At 36.9% G+C, this 23,628-nt stretch overlaps 2 protein-coding genes across 5 annotated transcripts; both read left to right on the top strand.

The window, feature by feature from the left end:
• LOC111486411 (protein transport protein Sec24-like At3g07100) lies at window positions 1–17,802 on the top strand. 2 transcript variants are annotated; one of them, XM_023133534.1, is made up of 15 exons: window positions 1–41; window positions 152–237; window positions 850–1,944; window positions 2,033–2,171; window positions 2,563–2,753; window positions 8,240–8,347; window positions 8,424–8,627; window positions 8,985–9,216; window positions 9,860–10,009; window positions 10,104–10,260; window positions 10,791–10,918; window positions 11,040–11,362; window positions 11,446–11,637; window positions 11,875–12,114; window positions 17,512–17,802. In XM_023133534.1, the coding sequence occupies exons 3-14, from the start codon at window positions 910–912 to the stop codon at window positions 12,106–12,108; spliced, it is 3,093 nt and encodes a 1,030-aa protein (XP_022989302.1). In that variant the 5' UTR covers window positions 1–41; window positions 152–237; window positions 850–909; the 3' UTR covers window positions 12,109–12,114; window positions 17,512–17,802. The 2 variants fall into 2 exon arrangements, with proteins under 2 accessions (XP_022989302.1, XP_022989303.1); XM_023133535.1 differs by lacking the exon at window positions 17,512–17,802 and adding an exon at window positions 16,423–16,487.
• Window positions 17,803–18,241: 439 nt separating this feature from the next.
• Window positions 18,242–23,628, top strand: LOC111486470 (shaggy-related protein kinase alpha-like). 3 transcript variants are annotated; one of them, XR_002718883.1, is made up of 14 exons: window positions 18,242–18,425; window positions 19,256–19,431; window positions 19,557–19,649; window positions 19,812–19,871; window positions 20,011–20,283; window positions 20,935–21,009; window positions 21,101–21,157; window positions 21,249–21,389; window positions 21,488–21,538; window positions 22,002–22,097; window positions 22,169–22,252; window positions 22,866–22,968; window positions 23,101–23,353; window positions 23,432–23,628. XR_002718883.1 is itself a non-coding variant. In XM_023133640.1 (13 exons), exons 2-13 carry the CDS (start codon window positions 19,315–19,317, stop codon window positions 23,181–23,183), a joined length of 1,233 nt encoding a protein of 410 aa, XP_022989408.1. In that variant the 5' UTR covers window positions 18,242–18,425; window positions 19,256–19,314; the 3' UTR covers window positions 23,184–23,628. The 3 variants fall into 3 exon arrangements, 2 of the variants coding, with proteins under 2 accessions (XP_022989408.1, XP_022989409.1); XM_023133640.1 differs by having other exon boundaries at window positions 23,101–23,628; XM_023133641.1 differs by lacking the exon at window positions 18,242–18,425 and adding an exon at window positions 18,432–18,550 and having other exon boundaries at window positions 23,101–23,628.

The following is a 23,628-nucleotide window of genomic DNA, read 5'->3' as shown; positions in this document are numbered from 1 at the left end:
AAAGTTCTTGAGTTGAAGAAGAAAGCATATGGTTTTTTGGGGTACAAACTTCTGAGATTGACTTCAATTAATGTTGTGAATGAATTGGAAGGAAGAGTTGTTGGGTTTGTTAAAATCACTGATCTGTCTCGCCTTTCTCTCTCACTTGCAGGCATTCGATCTTTCGCACTTCTGATCCGCCGACCTCTTCGATCCTCTTTGTGTTCGTTACTCTGCTTGCAGACCCTCGTAGACAAGGTACCTTTCTTTTCCTCTCCCATTTCCGATCCGCCAATTGAATTGATTGCTATGGATTGATGTGGGAACACTTGCTTCCGACTCCAACGATTACAATTCTGTGTATCAGTTTCTTCCTTGGGGCTAGATCTCTTTCTTTTCACGCCACCTCCGATTTCATACTCCAATTTGACTTTCCCCGAATCAGAATTTACTGTTGTTGTTGTTGTTGTTGTTTCCTTTTCTTTTTTCTTCCAAATCTCTGTTCCCCACTGCAACTATTTTGCAAATTCAATTTACTTGTACACAAGTTTTAGTTGCGTGTGGCCTTTTTGATTGTGCTTTCTCTCCATGTCTAGCTCCTTTGAACTTTGGTTTCGTAAATTATTATGTTTAGCTAAAAAAATCAGTCTGAACAATAACGAAAATGGAATCTGGGGGTTTTCTGGGTTGCATTTTCGTGTTCTTTATGTTTAAATGCGTTATGGCGCGGGTTAGCAGGTGTATGACCGTTTAGTATGATTTATGTTATGAGAGTCCTTATTTCCGTATCGGTTGGTAATTCATTGCTCTTTTTTTTGAAGAATCGTTTTGATTTTCCTTTTTCTTTCTGTTTGGCTGTTGGCTGCACAGGTCTGCGTCATGCTAGCATCCCATTAACTCAAAGAGTGTGAGAGTGCAATAGTAGAACCCATGGGGGCTGAAAATCATGCTCAGCAGCATTTTCCTACTAGGCCTGTTGGCACACCTTTTGCTACCACTCAGGCCGCGTCACCCTTTTCATCCTCTGGTCCTGTAGTTGGATCAGACGCCTCTCGTTTTAGACCTGCCTCTCCTGCTATGCCGACAAACACAATGCCTTTTCCTCCATCCTCTGGTCCTGCAGTTGGAGCAGGGAGCCCTGGGTTTAGACCTATGCAACCAAGTAGGTTCCTTGATCCATCTGTTCCACCACCATCAACATCCAGTGTCCCAGCAACTGCTGGGCCTTTCCAGCGTTTCCCTGCTCCACAGTTTGCTTCACCAACTCAACCACCTCCTTCCCGAATCCCACCAATGGGGCAACCCCCTGCTGCTTATGCATCGCCACCTCCAGTTTCTTTTCACCAGCAGACTCAGATTCCTTCAGTGCCTATGGGATCTCCTCCTCAAAACTTAGGCCCTCCTCCCACAAATGTTCCACAGCCTATGTCGGATCCATCTTTTCCATCAGCCAGGCCTAACTTTCACTCCTCTTTGCCTGGTTATGTCCATAAGCAGCCCAATGCAGATTTACAATCCCAACAAATGCAACCTCCTTTGGTTAGTCACCAAGGGCAGTATATTCCTCCTTCAGCACCAGCTTCCCCTTTCCTTGGTCACCAAGGAGGTTATGTTTCTCCTCCTCAAGCTGCAGCCTCACAGGGTTTGCTGTCCACAGACCAAAAGCACTATCCAGGCACTGGGCCGCCCCTTAGCTCCATTCAAGGATTAGCTGAAGATTTCAACTCACTTTCTATTGGATCTGTTCCTGGATCAATTGATGCAGGAATTGATCCAAAAACACTTCCAAGGCCATTGAATGGTGATGAAGAGCCTAAATTGTTTTCTGAGATGTACCCCATGAACTGTGATCAGAGATATTTACGGCTTACAACCAGTGCCATTCCCAGTTCCCAGTCACTGGTCTCAAGGTGGCATCTACCTCTCGGAGCAATTGTTTGTCCACTTGCAGAAGCTCCAAGTGGGGTTAGTGTTTCTATGCTAGAAATAACTAATATTTTGATTTCTGTGCATGCTAAAGTTACCTTATTAAATTTCTTTTATTTTGCTCTAGGAAGAAGTGCCAGTTATCAATTTTGCTTCAACTGGTGTCATCCGCTGCAGAAGGTGTCGCACTTATATAAATCCATATGCCACATTCACAGATGCAGGAAGAAAGTGGCGCTGCAACATTTGTTCTTTGCTGAATGATGGTACGAAGGCTTATAATTCTCATGGCTCCTGGACACTAGAATTAGTAAATTTGACCTATTGTTATATGCAGTTACAGTTTCTTATTTGGAAGCCTAGTGCATAGGAGATATATTTTTTAAGAGCCAGAGTCGCATCCTTTCTTTTGAATTTCAGCCATAGGCTGTGAGCTGTATTGATTATTCTTTTTATTTTCCCCTTCCTTTCTTGAACAAACAATTTAGAGTTACTGTAGAGCTTGAGTGTAACATTCACTTCATTTACTGCTTTGGTTTTCTTTGGAAGGCAGAATATTTACCTATTTGTATTATTTTTTTGGAAACTGCCATTTCTTTTTGTATACAGCTATTTCCCGTGTTGACTTATATTGAATTATGTTGATTCCGTATTCAGTTCAGGGTGACTATTTTTCCCATTTGGATGCTACTGGCCGGAGAATTGATTTGGATCAGCGACCTGAGCTTACTAAGGGTAGTGTGGATTTTGTTGCTCCAACCGAGTATATGGTTCGGCCACCTATGCCTCCACTGTACTTTTTCCTTATAGATGCTTCTATAGCTGCAGTTAGAAGTGGGATGTTAGAGGTAAGTATTTCTATACGATTATTACTATTACTATTAGTTTTATTTCCTTGATTATTACTATTACTATTACTTTTATTTTCCTCATCTCCCCTTATTGCAAGTATAAATTATCTTGCTTGCTTTTCATATTTAATTTTAAGGAGGTACATGTGCCTTTTCTAATAGAGAAAGTCTAACTAAATATCTTGATACTAGATAATGATAAATCTAACCAAATCACCATATAGTAACCGTAAATCTAACTAAATCCCTAGTATCAATAGGTAACAGTAAATTTAACTCTATTAAATCCCTAGATGCTTGTAAATCTAAATAAATCTAGGTAATAACACAGGAGGTCAAGATTACATAAATATTTCTTAAATCAAGGTCATTCCTTCAATACTCCTCAAGTCTATCTTCTCTTTTAATGATTTTTTTTTTTACAATCTAAAATAAATTATCATAATATGAAGTGAATGGTAGCTTTTAGGTTGACGTGGAAGGTTTCTTTGGTGTAAACTAAGTTTCTGAATATATTGAATGACAATCTGTCCATTGCCATCCTAACAGTGGTATTTATACTCTGGTTATAACCAAGAAATCTAAACTAATATCTAGGGGTTTAGTTAGATTTATTTTTCTGTATTGTTACCTAATATCTATGCATTTAGCCAGTCTTTTTGTATTATAAAAGGCATATGTACCTCTGAAAATTAATAAGAGATGTGAGTAAGATAATTTCCACTTGCAACAATAACTAACAAGCAACTAATGGTTAACCAAAATTAATGCCCTCAAGGTGCACTCCAATTTTTTTTTGAGAAGAACTAATTTCATTGATGAATGAAATAAAAGGAGCTCATGAAAACTTCAAAATATTAAGTGCATGGCCATTGATTTGAGTGATATATCCTTGGACCAATACAAAGAATTGAAAAAGAATCAAAGTTGAAAGGGTAGTCACAAACGGGTATTTATTCTTAGACCAATACAAAGAAATGAAAAAGAATAAAATCTAAGAAACTATCAAAATATTAAGCGCATGACCATTGACTTGAGTGATATACTAGGTGTGTGGCTCCAACATGCGAGTCATTTGCTTCACTTAAGCTACACCTTTTTGTTACTTCACGCCTGAAGGAAATTAACAGATTCATCGTCTTTGTGTGCATCTTCAGCTTTCTAAACACTGACTAAAATCTATTTTTGTGGGGTGAAAATTTTTGAAAGAGATTACCATAATATGCTTAGACATTGAGTTGCTAGATTCTTTTGGGTTGATAAAAGAGAATCTTTTTCTCATAAAAAAAATGAAAAAGAATCTTCTTTATTATCATTTCTTATATAAGAATCTATTTTATGCGTCAATTTTGGTTATAATTGCATTTTAATCATGAAATTGCCTTGTTTTCCTTGCTGTTTGTCTTCCCCTGCCTGTTTTCTTTTCTCCTTCCTTTTGTTACATGGTCTCCCCTTATTTGGCACTCTACCTTTGAACCAGTTCCTAGGATGGCCCGTTATCTAGCCGTGGATATACCTTGTCTATGGTTGTGTCTCATATAGTAGGGTTATCTATGGTTGCTGCTCGTGCAGGCTTTGGGAGTGGAAGTTTGCTTGGGTATCGGTTGGACATAGATTAGATTCTCTGCAATAAACCTCCTATCATTTTCCTCTTTGAGTGGGTCATTGTGAGTGTTTAGCATTTGAAGGGGGGAACATTGCAGAATTCCTAGCGAGACTCAATACTTGGACTCGATTATTACAAGAAACGAGACCTTTCTTTGATTTAATGAAAAGAAATGAAATGTTAAAGGAGAGAACAACAAAAAATGAAAATGAGATAAAATAGAATGAAATGTTAAAGGAGAAAAAAAAAAAAAATAATGAAAATGAGATAAACTAACTATGGGATATGAAAGCGCCGGATTAATTGAGTTTTCAGTAAATCCTTCTTACAAACAAATACGGGTCTCCAATGCAGATTCAAAGGGCAAGATGTTGCGATAAGATTTTCTTGTAGGAATGTGAAACAAATCTCTTCCAGTAGTTCTGAACTTCCAAAGTTATATCTATTTGGTCCTGTACTCGGAAATGTGAAACAAAGCACACATATTTTAATTCAATTGCAAAATTCACAAGAAGATCCCTTTTAAGAGTAGTTTACCTTTTACGACTAATTCCTCTTTGTTGAGGATCAAGGAAGGTTTTAGATTAACAAAGTAGCTCAAAGTCCTTTAGGAATTTGTTATAGAGTGGAATTGAATTGTCTTCTAGGATCGTCAGGTGAAATAGTAAAAAATTATAGAAAAAGTGCAACAATTGAATGAACTTGGCCTTGAAGAAAGTGGTTCTGCCTAGTTTGAATCTCAAGTTGCGGAGGGTCTAAGACTTGAAAGAGCGACTATGAGAAAGCCTTATTTTTTGAGGTGGGTGGTGAACTTTAATTCAGCAGGTCCTTAGAGGGGTTTCTTTTTTTTTTCTTTCTTAATTCTATTTTCTGTCTTTTGTGTGCTTCACTCCAGAAGATAGACATTTTTTGTGGGAAGGTTGGAGGTGGATGGGAGTTCACACTAGATGAGTTGGGATGTTATGTCTAAGGAGTTTAGAGAGGATGGGCTACGTATGGGGAATCTAGCAAATAGAAATTTAGCTTCCGTAGGCTAGTGGTTACAAAGCTTTTTTTAAAGCCTACTTTTCTTTTGTCTTGTATTGGCAACTTCATTTAATTGTTAGAGGGACATGGATTTCACATTTGTTTTTTTTCGAAGACTTTAATTTGCTTACCTCCTTAATCTCTGACTTGGTAGAAAAAACATTTGCCAACCGGTTACTGCAATTTTTGAAAGCCCAATTTTTTTCTGGTAGAAGGTCATCATGAGCAAATATTGTTGTCAAATTTTAGTGGATCGGGAATGCGATTTCTGAAGACACACACATTAATGAGTCCTCGGAAAGCCATTTTCTTTTGCCTTGTACTGGAAACTTCATTTAATTCTTATAGGGAAATGGGTCTTGCATATATCTTCATGAAGATTTTTGGACTGGATCTAATTCCCTTAGTCTTATTTTCTCACCTCGTTAATAACCCAATTTGTAGAAATGACATTTGTTGATTCCCTCACCTCTACAAGCTCCTCAATAAGTGGTTAAAGAAATATTTTCGATGCTTCTACATTTTGTCCAAGGAAAGAAAAAGAAAGTGATGAAGATGAACCTCACTTCTATTTTGGTGGTTTCAAAATTGCTAGCCCACAACACTTGGAAGGACATTCATAATGCTTTAGAGGTTATTTTCATTCCAAGATCTCTATTAATCCCTTCATGGCAGATAAGACGTCGTTGAAATTGAGTGTTGATTTTTCTGAGTTTTTATGAGTTGGAGTTTGATGACAATTGGAGGCAAATTGAAAATTTTCACTTGAAATTTGAGAAATGGTGCCAAGAAGAACACCTCATCCAAAGCTTATTGAAGGGTATGGTGGCTGATTTTTTTTTTGAATAATTTACCTCGAGCTTATAGGAAACGTTCTTATTTTGAAGCAACTGGTCATTTTGGAGGTTTGATCAATATCTCTTCCTATAACCTTAATTTTATTGATTGTGATGTTAGGAAAAATATTTATGGTTTCATTCCAACTAAAATTGAGGTAATAAGTTCAAGATTTTTTCTCTCTACTTCGGGGATATATATCCTTTAGATCCTCCCAGCACTCATTAAGTGGACTTGTCAATTCTTAACTTTACAAATTCAATGGATTTAAAGTGAACAAATCAAGCTATGATGGATGAAGGCTTTACTTTGCCATCAGACAACTTTATGGTAAAAAATGTTATTCCTTTGCATGATCAGTTGCATAAGTCAGATTTTCTTTTTCTTCAAGATGACCGTTAGGTTATACAACATTTTAGAGATAATGCTTGGTCTTTTCAGCCGTCTATTCATATTCCATCATTTCCAAATCTACACTTCATGTCTTTAAAATGAAAAATAGACGTATCGAAGCGTACTCTCTCCATTATACTCAGAAGCCTGCTCTGGTATCCCTGAAAGTTAAAAGATTATTTTAGACATTTTGGAAGAAGCTTGTGTTCGGCTGCTCAATTCCTCTCCAAAGCTACAACAATCCTTTTCACAACCTACTAAATCTTTTACTCTTTCAATGATCACCCCTCCAGGTTCAAATGTCACTTTAACCTAATTGTCTTGATGGTTGCCTGTTTTGTGAGTTTGTTATTTTTCAGGTTTGTTGAGCCTTGGAGTTTACCAATAAGATAAGAAATAACAGTTGTAGTTGTAGTTGAATCTTGGTTTTTGCCATGGGAATTATTTTTTGGTTGTAGTGGGAGGCAAAACCGTATTTTGTCTCCAAATGGTAGATTATTAGGATTGTGGAGACAAAATTGGTTGCACCAGCAAGGAAGCCCAAGAGCAAAGCAAGACGTTACGACACTTGACGGAAAATCCAGCATGCTTGCACAACATTTTTGATTGTTCAAAGTTTCAGCACACCTATTTAAATAAGGCCCATTAGGTCTTACTGATCTAAGCATACGTATATGTATGTATGTTTTTGTGCGGCTGATGAGTGTGGTAGTGAGTTATTTTGCTAGAGAATGAGTGTTTCTCTTGTGGGATTGAAGGGTTTTGTTCTTTTTTGTTTATCCCAAGCCCAATAGATTTTGTTGGGCTATTGAGGGTTAGTTTGTAGCAGGAGTTTGAGGCTTCTTTGTAATCTTCAGATTCGAGTAGAATTTGCAGTTGTAGAATATTGGATGTAGTCTTGAGTTTGGGGTGAACAAGTGTTTATGATGTCGTCTACTTTTTCTCTATCTGTTCATTTATTATTTTTGTGACTCTAACTTGTGCAAGTGAAGAATATTATAGTATTGTGGTTTTCTCCAATAATAATATTTTTTTTTGTGTTTCATGTATTTTTCTCTCAACATTAAAGATATTAAATGTCATTGGGGAGCCGGGAGGTTTGGAAGGCAAGTCATTGCAGTGGCTTGCTTTGGATGTGTTATGTATTTGAAAGAGTTCTCCTTTAATTTAGCATAGAGTTAATTACATGAGTACAGACCTTTGAGGGGTCTGTTCCTACGGAACACAATACAATGATAACTTCTTTCCTCCAACTCCCATCATAATATACTCTTACCACCCGAACTACTCACTCATTTCTTTTCTTAACGTAACTGACTGACTACTCATGCCTATCTTTTCTTAACATAGCTGACTTTCTAGTCTACGCATACGTTTCCTCTCATCAAAAAGTATCTTTTGTGATATTTTCAACATTGGAGCAATTTCTTGTTATTTTGTTTCTCTGGTATGCTCCTCGTTGGGTGTACTTTCATTTCTCTTCATGAAAATTGGTTTCTTCTTATTTTTTAAAACCTCATCACGATCTCCCAGAAGAAAGTGTTGCTAATACTCGTTGAGGGATTGTCAAACCATGAACTCATAATTTTCTGTTGTGTTAACTTTTTATTTCCTTTTGTAGGTTGTGGCCCAAACAATTCGATCATGCCTGGACGAGCTGCCTGGTTCTACAAGAACACAAATAGGTTTTGCGACTTTTGACAGCACAATACATTTTTATAATATGAAGGTAGAAAATATAGTTTCCTATTGTATATTATACCGTAATTTGATACTTCATGCTAAATGTCCTGTTTCTTTCGCAGTCGACTTTGACTCAGCCTCAAATGATGGTGGTTTCCGATCTGGATGATATATTTGTACCTTTGCCAGATGACCTCCTTGTCAACTTGTCTGAATCCAGAGCTGTGGTGGAATCATTCCTAGATAGCCTGCCGTCCATGTTTCAGGACAATGTGAATGTTGAATCTGCCTTCGGCCCAGCCCTTAAAGCAGCATTTATGGTCATGGTGTGTTATTTACACCTTTTTAATCAGTCACCACAGTCAAATTTATATTCCATTACTTTTAAATGAACATTATTATTTCCTTGTCAATGAATTACAATGTACACATGTTAATAACTTTGTAAGTTCATCTATATTTTTTTAACAAGAATGAAGCTTTCCATTGATAAAATGAAAAGAGACTAATACTCAGAAGATACAAACTCCACGATAATATAAACTCCACAAGGGAGTGGAAGCAAAAAACTAAAAATTCCAAAGATAAAAACAACCCATGGAAATTCATCTAAATTCAAATTGATCTATACTAAGAGTTTGATATGACCATCGGTTTATCTTTTGATTCAACCCTCTTTGCAGAGCCAACTTGGGGGGAAGTTGTTAATTTTCCAAAGCACACTGCCATCTCTTGGTATTGGCCGCTTGAAGTTGCGTGGGGATGATCTTCGTGTTTATGGAACAGACAAAGAACATTTGCTAAGACTGCCGGAGGATCCGTTCTACAAACAAATGGCTGCTGAATTTACCAAGTTCCAAATTGGGGTCAATGTTTATACATTTAGTGACAAGTATACAGATATTGCTTCCTTGGGTATGCCTCAGGTTTATCATCTCCGGAGAATGTGTTTATGGTGACATGATTGAAATTGATTCTTAGGAATTGAGTGGGGCTTGTCCTCCCAAATTCATTTTCCTTCAAAAGAGAAAAAAAAAAAAAAAAAAAGGAAAAAATGGCACGGGTTTACTATGATTGTTGGTGCCTTTTTTTCCCCCCTAATTAATTTACACATGCGACGAACATTTAAAAAATATATTTCTTTTCAGTTCCCAATAACTATTCTTCTTTGGTCTAGCTTTTAAAATCATTGTGGTTTGAGAGGATCTGATTAACTTTTGGAACTTCCTATATAGCCATGATTCTTCTGTGAACAATGAAGAATATTGGTTTACACAATAATCCTGGTGCATTCAAATTTGTTATTTCACTCAGCATCTTGGGGAAACTGAAATTTTGCATCTACTTTTTATGTTTGCTGTCTTTGATTCAGGTTGAAACTAATTGCTTGTTGTCCCTTCTTCATTTCTGTAATTTCAAATTTACTGCTTATGATATAGTTCTGATGGCTATAATGACAATCCTCACATTACCCATCTTTATATTTTTGCACACGACAGATGAAAATATCGCTTGTGGTGCACTGAGGATTTACTTATTATTTCTTTCTTGTGTTTAGGGACTTTGGCAAAATATACTGGAGGTCAGGTGTATTATTATCCTGGCTTCCAATCTTCCATTCATGGGGAAAAGTTGAGACACGAGTTAGCAAGGGACTTGACTAGAGAAACTGCCTGGGAAGCTGTAATGCGTATAAGATGTGGAAAAGGTGATCTTTTCCTTGTTGGTACTCATGGAATGTTTGTCTTCTTCACTCACATTATCAACACCTTTCTTCTCATTATTTTTGTTTGTTCTCCTAGGGATCCGCTTTACATCATTTCATGGAAATTTTATGTTAAGAAGCACCGATTTATTGGCACTTCCGGCTGTAGATTGTGATAAAGCATTTGCAATGCAAATTTCTTATGAGGAGACCTTATTAACTACTCAGACAGTGTACTTTCAAGTTGCCTTGTTGTATCCTTTGAGTGTAAAATGTTCAGGATAACACGCGCATCTATCATCTATCACTTCGTCTAATAGTTAACTGTCCTTAATTACCATCTGCTGTTTATCATATTATATTATGTTGAATATTATCTCCGCTCCGATTCTTGTGAAAATAAATGGAGAATTTCGCAAAGATGAGGATTGAAATAGCCTTCCCCATCCCTACCCCGCTCTGTGGACATCTCTAATGTTACACTTTAGTTTTAAAAAATTCATCTTAAAGATAACAATTTTTCGATCCAAAATAACTAGTTGCACTTTGACCTTGATCTAAATTAGTAATCGCATAAAGTTTGTGAATGCATGAAACTTTGTTTTCACATGAAATTGCTTGTTTCTTTGTAATGTAGGCTTTTCTAACACTTTGTTTTTGATTTTCTCAAGTTCAATGAGGTTTCTGAAGTTGGTTCCTAGGTGAAGGCATGCAGAGTGAAAATTGTCTTATTTTCTCTATTTCAAGGGTTATACCCATAAGTTTGTTCTTTGACAATAAAAAGATATACTGCATCTTGTGGAGAGAGACGTATTAGAGTGCACACAGCAGCAGCACCTGTGGTTACAGATTTGGGAGAGATGTACCGCCAGGCCGATGTTGGTGCCATTGTTTCCTTGTTTAGTAGGCTAGGTATGTGAGCACAAACTTCTATACATGGTCATGTGAGATTTTGATAACCTCAATTATTAAGATTTACCCTACGGTCACTTATTAATCTCTCATTCTAAATTCTTACTGAAACAACTTGCAGCAATTGAGAAAACACTGTCCCATAAGCTGGATGACGCTCGCACTTCAGTGCAACAAAGAATTGTTAAAGCCTTGAGAGAGTATCGTAACCTCTATGCTGTACAGCATCGATTGGGAGGCAGAATGATATATCCAGAGTCTCTCAAGTTCTTGCCTTTATATGGATTAGCATTGTGCAAATCAATACCTCTTCGAGGAGGTTATGCTGATGCTGCGCTTGATGAGCGATGTGCATTAGGCCTCGCAATGATGATTCTTCCTGTTAAAAACCTATTGAAGCTTTTATATCCATCATTAATTCGACTTGATGAGTATCTACTGAAGGTGGTGAATCTTCCCTTTCTATTTTATATTCTTACTTCGTGAATTTTCAGAGTCTATGACATTTATTCTACTTTCATCTGCAGGCATCTCCTGCTCAGACTATTGACCTTAATAGCTTAGAGAAAAGGTTGCCGCTGAGTACTGATAGCTTAGATTCCAGAGGCCTGTACTTATATGACGACGGCTTTCGCTTTATTATATGGTTTGGTAGAGTGCTTTCACCTGATGTGTCTATGAATTTACTTGGGGCAGACTTTGCAGCAGAACTTTCGAAGGTATATAGTTCCTTTATAATTCAAATAAAAGAGTTCATACAGTCTTGTTTGAGTAATAATGTTTTTGGCCTGAATTTAAGTCCTAAATTAAATGATTTTGTAATATTATCATGTTTAAAAAGGAATTTCTTATATGTTCCTATGCAATGTATCCCTTTTTGTTTCTCCTTTTTCAATTAGTTGACTTAATAACATGCTTGTTTGATGTTGGTAAGGGTTTTGTTTTTTGAAATGCAGGTCATCCTTAGGGACCATGATAATGTAATGTCGAGAAAACTATTAGAGATGCTGGAGAAATTTAGAGAAAGTGAGGTTTCATACTATCAGCTATGTAATCTTGTTAGACAAGGTGAACAACCTAGAGAAGGCTTCCTCCTCCTAGCAAATCTTATCGAGGACCAAGTGGGTGGTACCAATGGTTATGTTGATTGGGTTCTACAAATACATCGCCAAGTTCAGCAAAATGCTTAAGACAAGGTGACGAATGTCTTACGCATTGTTCTTTTTAAATCCTTGTTTTTATCCCATGATTGTTTTTATTTTATTTTATTTTATTTTTATCTAGAAACACATGGTGTGGTGAATAGTTGATTTGAAATGAAAAATAATATCAAGTAAGACATGACTGTGCTCCCATTGAAATACTACGTGACTGTGGTGAATAGTTTTTTTTTACTTTTGATTACTTCAATACCTTCTCAAGTCTTTATATCAAATGTTTCAAAATGTTACATCTTTACTCTCGACATTCGAGCTTAGTTTTAGTTTTAGTTTGGTCCCTAGGATCCCAAGTGTTACAATACTCTTGATTTCCAAGCTTATCTGTGAGTTCGGAGTTTAGTTTCCATTTAATCCCTAGGTGGTAAGATTTTACACTTTTTTGACCTTGAGTTTTTACTATTAATGCTTATTTTTGGTATTTTTTTTCGTATTTAAATTTAGCCAGCTCAAGTATAGAGGTAGTGAAAAGTAAATGAGGAAGAAGAAAAGTGGAGTGGGTTGGTCTGAATGTATGCTCTCTGTGATCTTAGAACTCTCCAGGTTGAATACAAGAGATGGTTAAGTTTTTCTACTTCTAATACTGATCACCTCTTTTTCTTTTCTAACCCAAAACGAATTTGAAGAATAGGTGGAACTATTGCCCTTAGCTATTATCTGCTGTCTTTTCAAATTCTTCATCACTACATTCACCTAACTTCTACAAGATGGAGCGCTATCATCCACTGTAATCTCTGCAAGCATCAAACAACCGGTTAACATAAGAATGATTTCCGTCTTACAACAAAAGAAATGGAGTTAAACCCCCAACGAAAAACGTATATTGGATGGCTCTATCAAAGTTAGCTGAATTGATGAAGCAATTAGACGAGTTGTTGGCTACAGGGTTCATCTGTCCCACGAAGGCACCTTATGTCCCCCGGTATTATTTCAGAAGAAGAAAGACAGGACACAAGTCTATGCATTGACTATAGAGCTTTAAACAAGGTGACAGTATGTACCAAGTATCTCTTGCTGATAATATATGATTTGTTTGACCAACTCTATGGGGGTTAAATACTTCACGAAACTGGATTTATGATCAAGATACTACCAAGTGTGCGTGGTCGAAGGAGATGAACTTAAGAAAACTTGTGTAACGAGATATGGGGCTTTTAAACTTATGGTAATGGATTTTGGCTTGACGAATGCCCCACTTACATTATGTACCTTGAAGAACCAGGTTTTTCATGAATACCTGGACCAATTCATCGTTGTGTACAATGTCACGTTGGAGGAACATAAACAAACTTAGACTGAACATATTTGATTTTGAAGTTGGAAAGATCAAAGACTTGTTGGAAAGTATGAAGTGCCCGTCAAAATTCTTATGAAGGTTGTGTCTACCTCTTATAGGGTGACATCACCCACATGGATGAAAATTCATCCAGTAATCTACTTGAGTAACTTAAAACCCTATCACCCCAATCCTGACGATGATAGTGACAATTCCATTGTTAGACTTGGGACTCGATTTGCAGCAAAATGACATCAAGGAGGCTGAAGAGATTCTTGCCCATAGAATAAAAAAAAAGTAATAAGACTTGTAGGGAGAGTTCGAGAATTCCTTATTAAATGGAAGAATCTCCCTACAGAAGAGACAAGTTTGGAGCACGCAGAAGACTTGGTTAGTCACCATCCATATCATCGAGTTCGAGCGTAGTCAGTTGACAAGGACGTCAACCAATTAGATGGAGGATGTCATTGTCATGCTTCTCTAGGACGTATAAATTTGTTTGGCTGCATGCCCATGCCACACCAAATTCCTCGGGTTCGAGCGTAGTTAGTTGACAAGAACGTCAACCAATTAGATGGAGGATGTTATGGTCATGCTTCTCTAGAACGTGTTGTGTTTGACTGCATGCCTATGCCATACCAAATCCTTTTATCTGGCTTCCATGTTGTATTATTTTATTATTATAATTTCTTGTTGACATGGGAGACTAAGTCGTCATCAAATCTCCTACTAAGTGTTGTAATTTCTCTTCCCCACATATTTTCAATTCAATTGACATCTATAAGACTATCTTTCAAATTGTTTTCAATAAGTTCCTCAGCCACGTTTTTAAAACATTTTCTCTCAAACGTGGCTCGAGGCTCAACCATAGGCCAAGATTGTCTGTGAAATTTGATTTTTACACTGCTGACATATTCACTAGGTTAGAACTAGTGTTATACAATCGCTATCCTGGTACCAAAAGAGTGCGTGGGCACCATGGAAAGCTTTGTGATTCATCATGACATTACTAGTTCTTAGGATCTAGCCTAGGCACTCGTATGCCCTCCGGACCCGATGAAAAAAATGGGATCACTTACCTTGAGAAATCTAGTGAAATTGAGTTTCCCCCTTTAATATCCTTAAAATTCCACAAGAGTTAGACCTACTTTTGCTACCGGAGGTAGGAATTTGAAAGGCCTAGGGTTCCATTGATGTGGAGCCATGTGTCACAAACACATTAGTAGTGGGACAGTAATTGTACGACACTCGTTCTAACTCAGCGAACAAGTTAGTCAGGTAAAAATCTAACCTTGCAAACAATCTTGACATATTGTCGAGCCTCAAGTCATGCTTTAAAAGAAAATGTTTTATAAAACGTGAGCGAGGAGAGTAGCTGAAAAAAGTTTGAAAGATAGCATTGTAGATGTCAATTGCTTTGAAAACATGTGGATAAGAGAGATTACAACACATGGTCGGGGGAGGTTTGATGACTACTTAATCTCTCTCTATACTACATTTTGAGACATTTCATATCTGATAGAAGTAGATATGATTTTGCTGAAATGTCATACACAAATTATAATAATAAAATAATACAACATGAAAGCAAGATAAAAGGGTTTGGCATGACATGGACATGCGACCATAGGCAACACACTCTGGACAAGCATGGCTGTGACATCCTCCCTCACTTAATTGGTTGACATCTCTGTCAATCGACTATGCTAGAACTTCATGATGTGGATGCTGATTGATTCCAGATCTTCTGCGTGCTTCCAACTTATCTCTTTTGTAATGTGATTCTTTCATTTGACAAGAAATTATTGAACTCACCATTCAGGTCTTCCTACTTTTGTTACTCTATCGACTAGAATCTCTGCGACCTCCTTAATGTCTTTTTGCTTCAGGGTGATCCCAACTCATGATGAAATTGTGACTCATGGTCTTGATCAAGGTGATAGGGTTTTAAGTTATTCACATAGATTACTAGATGAATTTTCATCCAGGTGGGTAATACCACACTATAGAAGGTAGATCGAACCTTCGACGAACTCTTCATTATTCCTAACAAGTCTTTGATCTTTCCGGCTTGAAATTGAATCTGTTTTGGTATGAGTTCTTGGTCTCCAGCTCGAAACTCGAGAGGACAACGCTTCTTATCCACCCACTTCTTCATGTGCGTGGAGCCTTTCCCTAAATAAGCTCAAACTATATATGTTGCTTATTTCCATTCGTTCGTGAAATTTTGGGTTTGTGGATTCTTCCCGACATATGGATGGTCCATAATGTGGGGTTGAAGAGACTTTTTCCCTTGGATAAACTTGGTTGGCAATAAAAAAGCAAAATTGGGCTACATCTCATAGCTGTACCCAATTCTTTTGAGGAGCGTCAACAAAGTGGCACAAGTATTCCTCAAGCAAACATTAGATCAAGCAAACATTAGATCTCTCTATTTGTCCATCGGTTTAGGGGTAGTAGCTTGTAGGGATATTCAGGTTGTCTCTAAGAATTCAACTAACTCTTTCCAGAACGTTTTGATGAATCAGCTATCTCAGTCACTGACGATATTTGTTGGGATGCCCCCAATTTCTCAATATGTATAAAGAACAGCTAAGCTGTCAACTCAACCTAACATTGTTTGGGTGTGGGTACAAAAGTTGCATGCTTTGAAAACCGATTTATGATGACCAAGATTGCTTCGTGTTCTCCTACCTTCAGAAGGTGTGTGATAAAATCCAGTAATGCACTTTCCGTCTCGTTGGCATGGGTAGGATTCGGGGTGCCCCAACACCTTGGCCTTCTCAACTCCAAATTCGGAAGCCCCATATCTTGTCACGTAGGTTGTCTTGGGTTCATCGCTCTCAGTAATACACACTTGATAGTATCCCAATCGTCAGTCCAGCTTCGTAAATTATTTGGCCCCCACAAAGCTGGTCAAATCGGATATAGTTGGCAGGAGTACTTGTTATGTACTGTATCTCATATTTCTCTTTTGGAATAACACAGGGGCCCATATGATGCCTTCGCAGGATGGATGAACCATGTGGCCAACAACTTGTCTAATTAGCCATATTACATCGACATAGGATGGATGAACCATGGGTAAAGTCTTAGCAAGCTATTTAGCCGCATAATTTTGCATCGTCTGCAAGATGCATTGTGGGGTAATTTTAAGTTCTTCTTAATAGGTTCCCATAGCTTTGAAGTATTATTTGACGTCAAAGATGAAATTTTCAAGCTCCTTTGCATCCCTGTTCTTTTTTAATGCTTTGAGTTTTGGGATCTTCAAATTGTTGAGCCCGACATGAGTTTGACCCGGGGTTTGATTTTCCACAACCCGTGTGGCCAGGTTTAATCAGGTATTTAGTTTAACCATCTCTATCATTGCCCTAAAATCTTCTGTTAACTCATTGAAAGGTTTTAACATGGCCTTATGTGAACTATCTAGCTTTTTGACATGCTCTTCCGTATGTGCAACTGAGGTCTTGGAGCTACCTCCGCGTTCTGAACTACTCGGTCATGTAACTCTCTCTTCTAGAGAGTTAACCCTAAATATTAATAATTTGATTGGCAGCCCATCTAGGCAAATGCGCATAGCGTCAATTCCACCATTTTTTTCATCCAGTTTTGTTACTCGGTCTTCTAGGAAGCAAACAGTATAGGGAATTTCTTTGAAGAGCATCATTTCATATTCCATATCAGTAAGTTAGATTAACTTGTGAGCCAACGGCTTTGTCGTTGGCATCGTTTTGGTCTCAATGGGGCAAGGAGATAACTTAAATTTGATACTAGTTACAATCTGGCATCGTTTTGGTCTCAACGGGGCAAGGAGATAACTTAAATTTGATACTAGTTACAATCTGGCATCGTTTTGGTCTCAACGGGGCAAGGAGATAACTTAAATTTGATACTAGTTACAATCTTACTTTTTTGGCAGTGGGACAATGAATGTTCAACACTTGTTCTAACTCAGGGAACCAGTCTGGACAATCTTGAATTTGTGGTTTTTGGTTTCATTTGTACCTTAGTGGCTGCTGATACTTTGCCATGACCTTGGTCAATTCTGTGTTGAATATAGATTAAAGTTTATCGATCTTTGTTTTCTGTTTTTAATGCAGAGTTCTTCAACTTATGATTTGGCATAAGAAGCGCGTTGTGTCGGAAACAATGCAAAATTATACTCCTGGGACTCGGCTTCAACAACTGGCTTGCTCACTCGCTCTGGGAAGCCACGGGGATTCAGCTGCTTCATAAACTTGTTACCAGATACATAGATTTTGGTTTCTTCATAAATTTGTTAACAATAATTTAATTTTCCTGTCACCATTCATTATATGTAATAGGGATATCACCACCAGATTTTATTTTACTTTATTTCTCTTAATATATTATCTCCTAGATTTGGTTTATTTGGATTTTGTTTGGTTGTTATATACAGCTTTAGTTTGTTTGAAGTGTAACTTTACTACAGGGAGTTTGCTCACTACCACCTAATCGTCACATGCTTTTATATTTTACAACATTATCAGGTCATTATTAGGTATTGTCGTTGCGATGGGTGTGTTTTAGCAGCTACAATTTCAATTTTGTTGAATTCAATTCAATCAAATTGGTTCGAAGATCGATGGGTGTGTTTTAGCAGCTACAATTTCAATTTTGTTGAATTCAATTCAATCAAATTGGTTCGAAGATTGAAGTATATGGAATATGTCACAATCGCCCTTTTCAAGCATGACTATGACACAATGATATCTTAATTAAATCTTAATTAATATGATTTATATATATTTTTAATAATAAAGAAATTGATTTGTGAATTGCATTGCTGGGCTCAGCTTTTGACTGTCACCAGCACATTATACACAATAAACTAAGAACCCCTCTTCCCTCTCCCTCTCCCTCTCCCTCCCAACACAAATCCCAAAACGGAAAAAACTCATTTTTGCTCGCATATCTCACCCTTCCATTTTCACCCTCCAACCCCTACCCCCTCTGTTCTCTCCTTCATGTCTCCTAATTTTGGATTCCATCGGTAATGCCTTTCTTCTTCTGATTCCCTTTCTTTTTCTTTTTCTTCCATTTCGAAATTTCTCTGGTGTTCTTCTTCCGATGCGATGGGTGTGGGTGTTCTTCATCTGGATCCTGCTGTTCTTAGGGGTAGGATCATTTCGTGGATCACCCACTTCTTGTTGGTTTTCTTTTTCCTATGCGTTTCTCTTCTTTTGTAGTCCCATGATTTTGGCAGGTTCCGACGCAATTTGTGGGTCAATTATCTAATGTTTTATGTTGTATTTGCTTTTTTTTGACCTCGACTCTTAGGTTACGAGTACTATTTCTCTAAATATTCTGGTTCTTCCTACCACCACTGTATATGTTGACCTATGCTTATTTTTGAACTCTGATCACATTTTGTTTCTTGTGATGATTGCTTGAGAATGTTCTTTTACCGGTTTGAGATGTTTTCGATGAAAAATTGTTTGAGCCGAAGCTATGTAGAAGCGAGTGAATAATAGATATGAACGAACACCTTTTGGGTCATTGGTTTCATTTTCTGCAAAACGGTCAATGGATATAAAATCAGCAACAGTCTTATGATTCCTATGGCCTTTTTTGTGGAATCATGTGCCCGAGTTAACATATGGTTTTTCTTCTGAGTCCTAGGAGCTAAGAACTTCCTGGAGAATGCAATGGGGTGAATTAAGTCAAAATCATAGTCGAGTGAGAATTATTCTTCCAAGCCAGGGTTAAATAGTTGATGCAGATCATATTAATATTTCACGGAAATTATGAAGGGATTGAGTAATGTGGTAGACGTTGTGGAATGAAGATATACGATTATCTTATTTTGTTTGATATGAACAGGTGAATGGTTTGTTTTATAAGGATCATTCACTGAAGAAAGGTCGTGACAATTTCAAGAAATGGGCTCAATGGGTGTTGTTTCTACTTCAAGTTTGAGAGAACCAGCTGGTCATAACAACGTTGGTGTGGATAGGTTACCTGAGGAGTTGAATGACATGAAAATTAGAGACGACAAGGTACACATGCATCTTTTGATGCCCTTATATTCCATTTGTAATATCCTTATCATTGATATGAATTAGCTTTGTTCTTCTTTCTTGTCCTTTTCTATGAGTTCTCATGAGATGAAACAATTGGTTAGGAAGTGGAAGCAACAATTGTAGATGGCAATGGGACAGAGACAGGCCATATTATTGTGACGACAATTGGTGGTAGAAATGGCTACCCAAAGCAGGCATGAAATGCATAATCTTAAATTAGTCCTTTTCTCACATTCATTTTATAAGCATGAGTGTACTTGTCCAAGTGGGTTGTCGAACATTCGCTAGTGTGAAATTTCTCATAGATTTATTTCTTGTTTGCTATGCCCCTAATGGTATTTGGTATTAATATGCAGACAATCAGCTATATGGCAGAGCGTGCTGTTGGGCATGGATCATTTGGAGTCGTGTTTCAAGTAATGTTTTAAAAAAAATTTCCAACTGATGGCAGCTTTCTTTTATCCCTTAAAAAGTTACATTTTCAGTTTATTTTTTTTCAGATATTGGGGTTGTGTACTTTGTTTGTGCCTTTCTCATTTTCCATATCTTGTTTAGGCAAAGTGTTTAGAGACTGGGGAAACTGTGGCTATAAAGAAGGTTCTCCAAGATAAAAGATACAAGAACCGGGAACTTCAAACTATGCGACTTCTTGACCATCCAAATGTTGTTGCATTAAAGCATTGTTTCTTCTCAACCACCGAAAAGGATGAACTGTATCTCAACCTTGTTCTTGAGTATGTCCCAGAAACAGTTCATAGGGTGATAAAGCACTACAACAAGTTGAACCAAAGGATGCCAGTGATCTATGTAAAACTTTACATGTACCAGGTATAGTTCTTCTGAATATCTTTTCAAGAAACGTAACAACATCAGCCAGTTGGTTAATGATACTTTAGGACTACTTCAGGCGGATAAAGATGGTGTTACTCATTAGCAATGTGCAGTGGTTAAATTTGGTTTGGTTTTTTTACCAAATCATTACAATTGATTTGGAGTTGACTCCTTGGACCAAACCAATTGGTTAGTTTGGTTTGGTTTGGTTTTCCGTGTATTTGTAATTTTCAATCAATCATTCTTAGATGCCTTCTATTTTATTTTGACAAATGCAATATACAGAAAGTCTTAGTTAAAAGTACAAATCAATTTAGTTAACCAATCTTTCTGAAAATATTGTAATTTTAACCAATAATTATTTGCATTAATAAGTATTTAAACACTTAAATTTATAGATTTTTTATTTCGCTTTGATGCAAGTATTTAAACACTTAGATTTGTAGTTCTTCCATTCTATTTGGTTTGGTTTGGGCTATTGCGTTCTTTTGGTTTTTGTGCTTCTGTTACTCGGTACTCATTATAGTTTTTCTTATGTCTCTTTTTTTTTTTTTTCTATTAAAGTTATTCAGTTTTCCGTTGTTTCAGAAAGTCATAGTGGATGATTCTATAGTTTTATATATATCTCTCTAAATGGTATTCTCGCAGATCTTTAGAGCATTGTCATATATCCATCGTTGTATTGGGGTGTGCCACCGGGATATTAAACCTCAAAATCTTTTGGTAAGCTGAAAAAAAACAAGAATTCTGGTCCTCATTAGTTTCTCCTGATATCTACATGTAATTTGTTTCTTCGTTCTATCAATTTATGCAGGTGAACCCGCATACTCACCAGGTTAAACTATGTGATTTTGGGAGTGCAAAAGTCTTGGTGTGTGATTTCTTCTTTTTCTTGAAATAAAAGATCAGTTGGCCGATTGTTGTCTGACTGACCAGAGACAACTGTATTCTGTGTTATACAGGTAAAAGGGGAACCAAATATATCCTACATCTGTTCAAGATACTACAGAGCTCCTGAGCTTATTTTTGGAGCAACAGAGTATACTACCGCAATTGATATATGGTCTGCAGGTTGTGTTCTTGCTGAGCTATTGCTTGGTCAGGTAGTTGGTTGTGTGCGTTTGATATTTTGAATGTTTCTTCGTATGAGATTTTATGGAACTAAAGATTTTTTATTTTATTTTCATTTATTTTGTATCAGCCTCTTTTTCCTGGAGAGAGTGGAGTTGATCAGCTTGTTGAAATCATTAAGGTAGTTTTGACATTTCAAGTTTCTGAGTAAATATTGCAACTCATGCTCCTAACACTAGTCAATCATATTCAGTTTTAAGCTGTCTTTTCAATATGATTTAGTGTAGAAAATCCGGAGACTCGTCAAGATTTTCATGACTTATTATTATAAAGTAAAATCAATCTTTTAGAATTTTATGAACCTCAACCTTCTCATCACATTTTTCTTTTCTTTCTTAAAAGTAAAAAAGTAAATATACTGTCTTGCGTTTTTAACGTTATATGTTTAACTCTTGAGCCATTGATTTGTATTGGCTGGTTATATCTTGGGTTTTTTCTTGGATGACACAAAACTGCTCTTTTAATATTGTGACTTGTGAGCCTGAGGATGTTTACCATTTTCCTCCTGCAGTTCTTACTTCATTCTTAAGTTTGTTTTAAGCTTTTTTGTACTTTTTTGTATGTGATAGAACTGGTTTTTGTAGGTTTTGGGCACTCCTACCAGGGAAGAAATTAAATGCATGAATCCCAACTATACGGAGTATAAATTCCCTCAAATTAAAGCTCATCCATGGCACAAGGTAATTGTATTTGAAAATGTTGTATACTACTCTTTCTGAACTATGCATTTAGGCATTAATTTATCATGCAGATATTTCACAAACGAATGCCACCGGAAGCTGTTGATCTCGTGTCAAGACTATTGCAATACTCTCCTAATCTAAGGTGCACAGCGGTAGGTATCTTATTTCATTTTTTATGGGCTGTTCAGATGAAATGAAAGTTAGATACACTGGTTCTGGTATTATCTTGATCCTAATGACAGTGTGTTTTTTCTCCTCGCCATCTTCTATCATCTTTAACTATTTTTTAACTATTTTTTATCATATATTGATGGTTCCTAACCTTGGCCTGTTTAAGAAGTTTACTTGATCATTTGTGGGTTATCAGTTACTAGCTTACCTTTGTTGTATTTGTAAATGCTATATCGTTGATTGGAGAAGACACTCTTCTGTAACATGGTTCCTTGTATCAGTTTTAGGTTTGGTTGTGGATGTTGGTTGATCAAATATAAGAAGGAATGGGTGGCTATAAAAGGATCTTTACTTGGGTGGTTGTCTTGTCGAACTATGTAAATACTGCCACCTAAAAAGGACCTCTGAAATTCAATCCGACATCATCGATCTTTTGACTTTTAGCCCTATGGGATAGCATAGTTGAAACTATTGTCGTCTTTATGTGCAAGATACTACCTGCTCTCATATTCTTATATATCTGCATTTGGTAATAATAAGAGTTTCCCAATTATACTGTTAGACTTAATTAATTCCTTTTGACCCATGATACAGTTGGATGCCTTGACTCATCAATTTTTTGATGAGCTTCGTGATCCAAACACCCGACTGCCTAATGGACGCTTCCTTCCACCACTATTCAACTTCAAAGCTCATGGTATAGTCAGAAATTTTTTGTAAAAAAAAAAATATAAGTGCAATTAGTTTTCATCTGAACTATTGTTCTAGTAGGACTGCTAATTAATCTTCTTCCTTTAATGATGCTGCTGGTGCTGCTTCATTTTACTAGAATTGAAAGGTGTGCCTGTTGAGATATTGGTGAAATTGATACCTGAACATGCACGAAAACAATGCTCATTTCTTGGGTCGTGAATTCGATTAGAAGCGTAACTGTTTCACCAGTGGTGTTGTCTCGACAAAGAAAGCTACGGGTGTCCCAGTCCAATCTGTGCTACTCCTCCTGTTTGCTATCAGTATATCTCTGTATTACCCACTACCCTTGTTTTGAAAAGAGCAGATCTAGATATGCTCTTAATGAATGGGTAACAACTCTATCTAATGTTTCATGTGTATTGAATTTGGGTTCAAGTTTGTTAATCTGTATTAGGATTTGGATGTAGTTAAGGTGAAGTTGGCAGCGGATTTCTTGGTCCGGTTGCCCTTGACGGGACTGACTGACCTGGCTACACAGTCTTATTATTGGAAAAAACATGTGTGCCAAGTATGTATCAACCTTTTATCTCCATGTGCAGATGATGATGTATCTACTTTCTCTCTTGTACACTTTTATGAAAATACACTTCCATCTTTCTCTTCA

Source organism: Cucurbita maxima, unplaced genomic scaffold (assembly GCF_002738345.1).
Source record: "Cucurbita maxima cultivar Rimu unplaced genomic scaffold, Cmax_1.0 Cma_Scf00011, whole genome shotgun sequence".
NCBI classification, from domain to species: domain Eukaryota; kingdom Viridiplantae; phylum Streptophyta; class Magnoliopsida; order Cucurbitales; family Cucurbitaceae; genus Cucurbita; species Cucurbita maxima.
The sequence above is the reverse complement of the archived record's forward strand: the minus strand, read 5'-3'. Positions and strand labels throughout refer to the sequence as shown.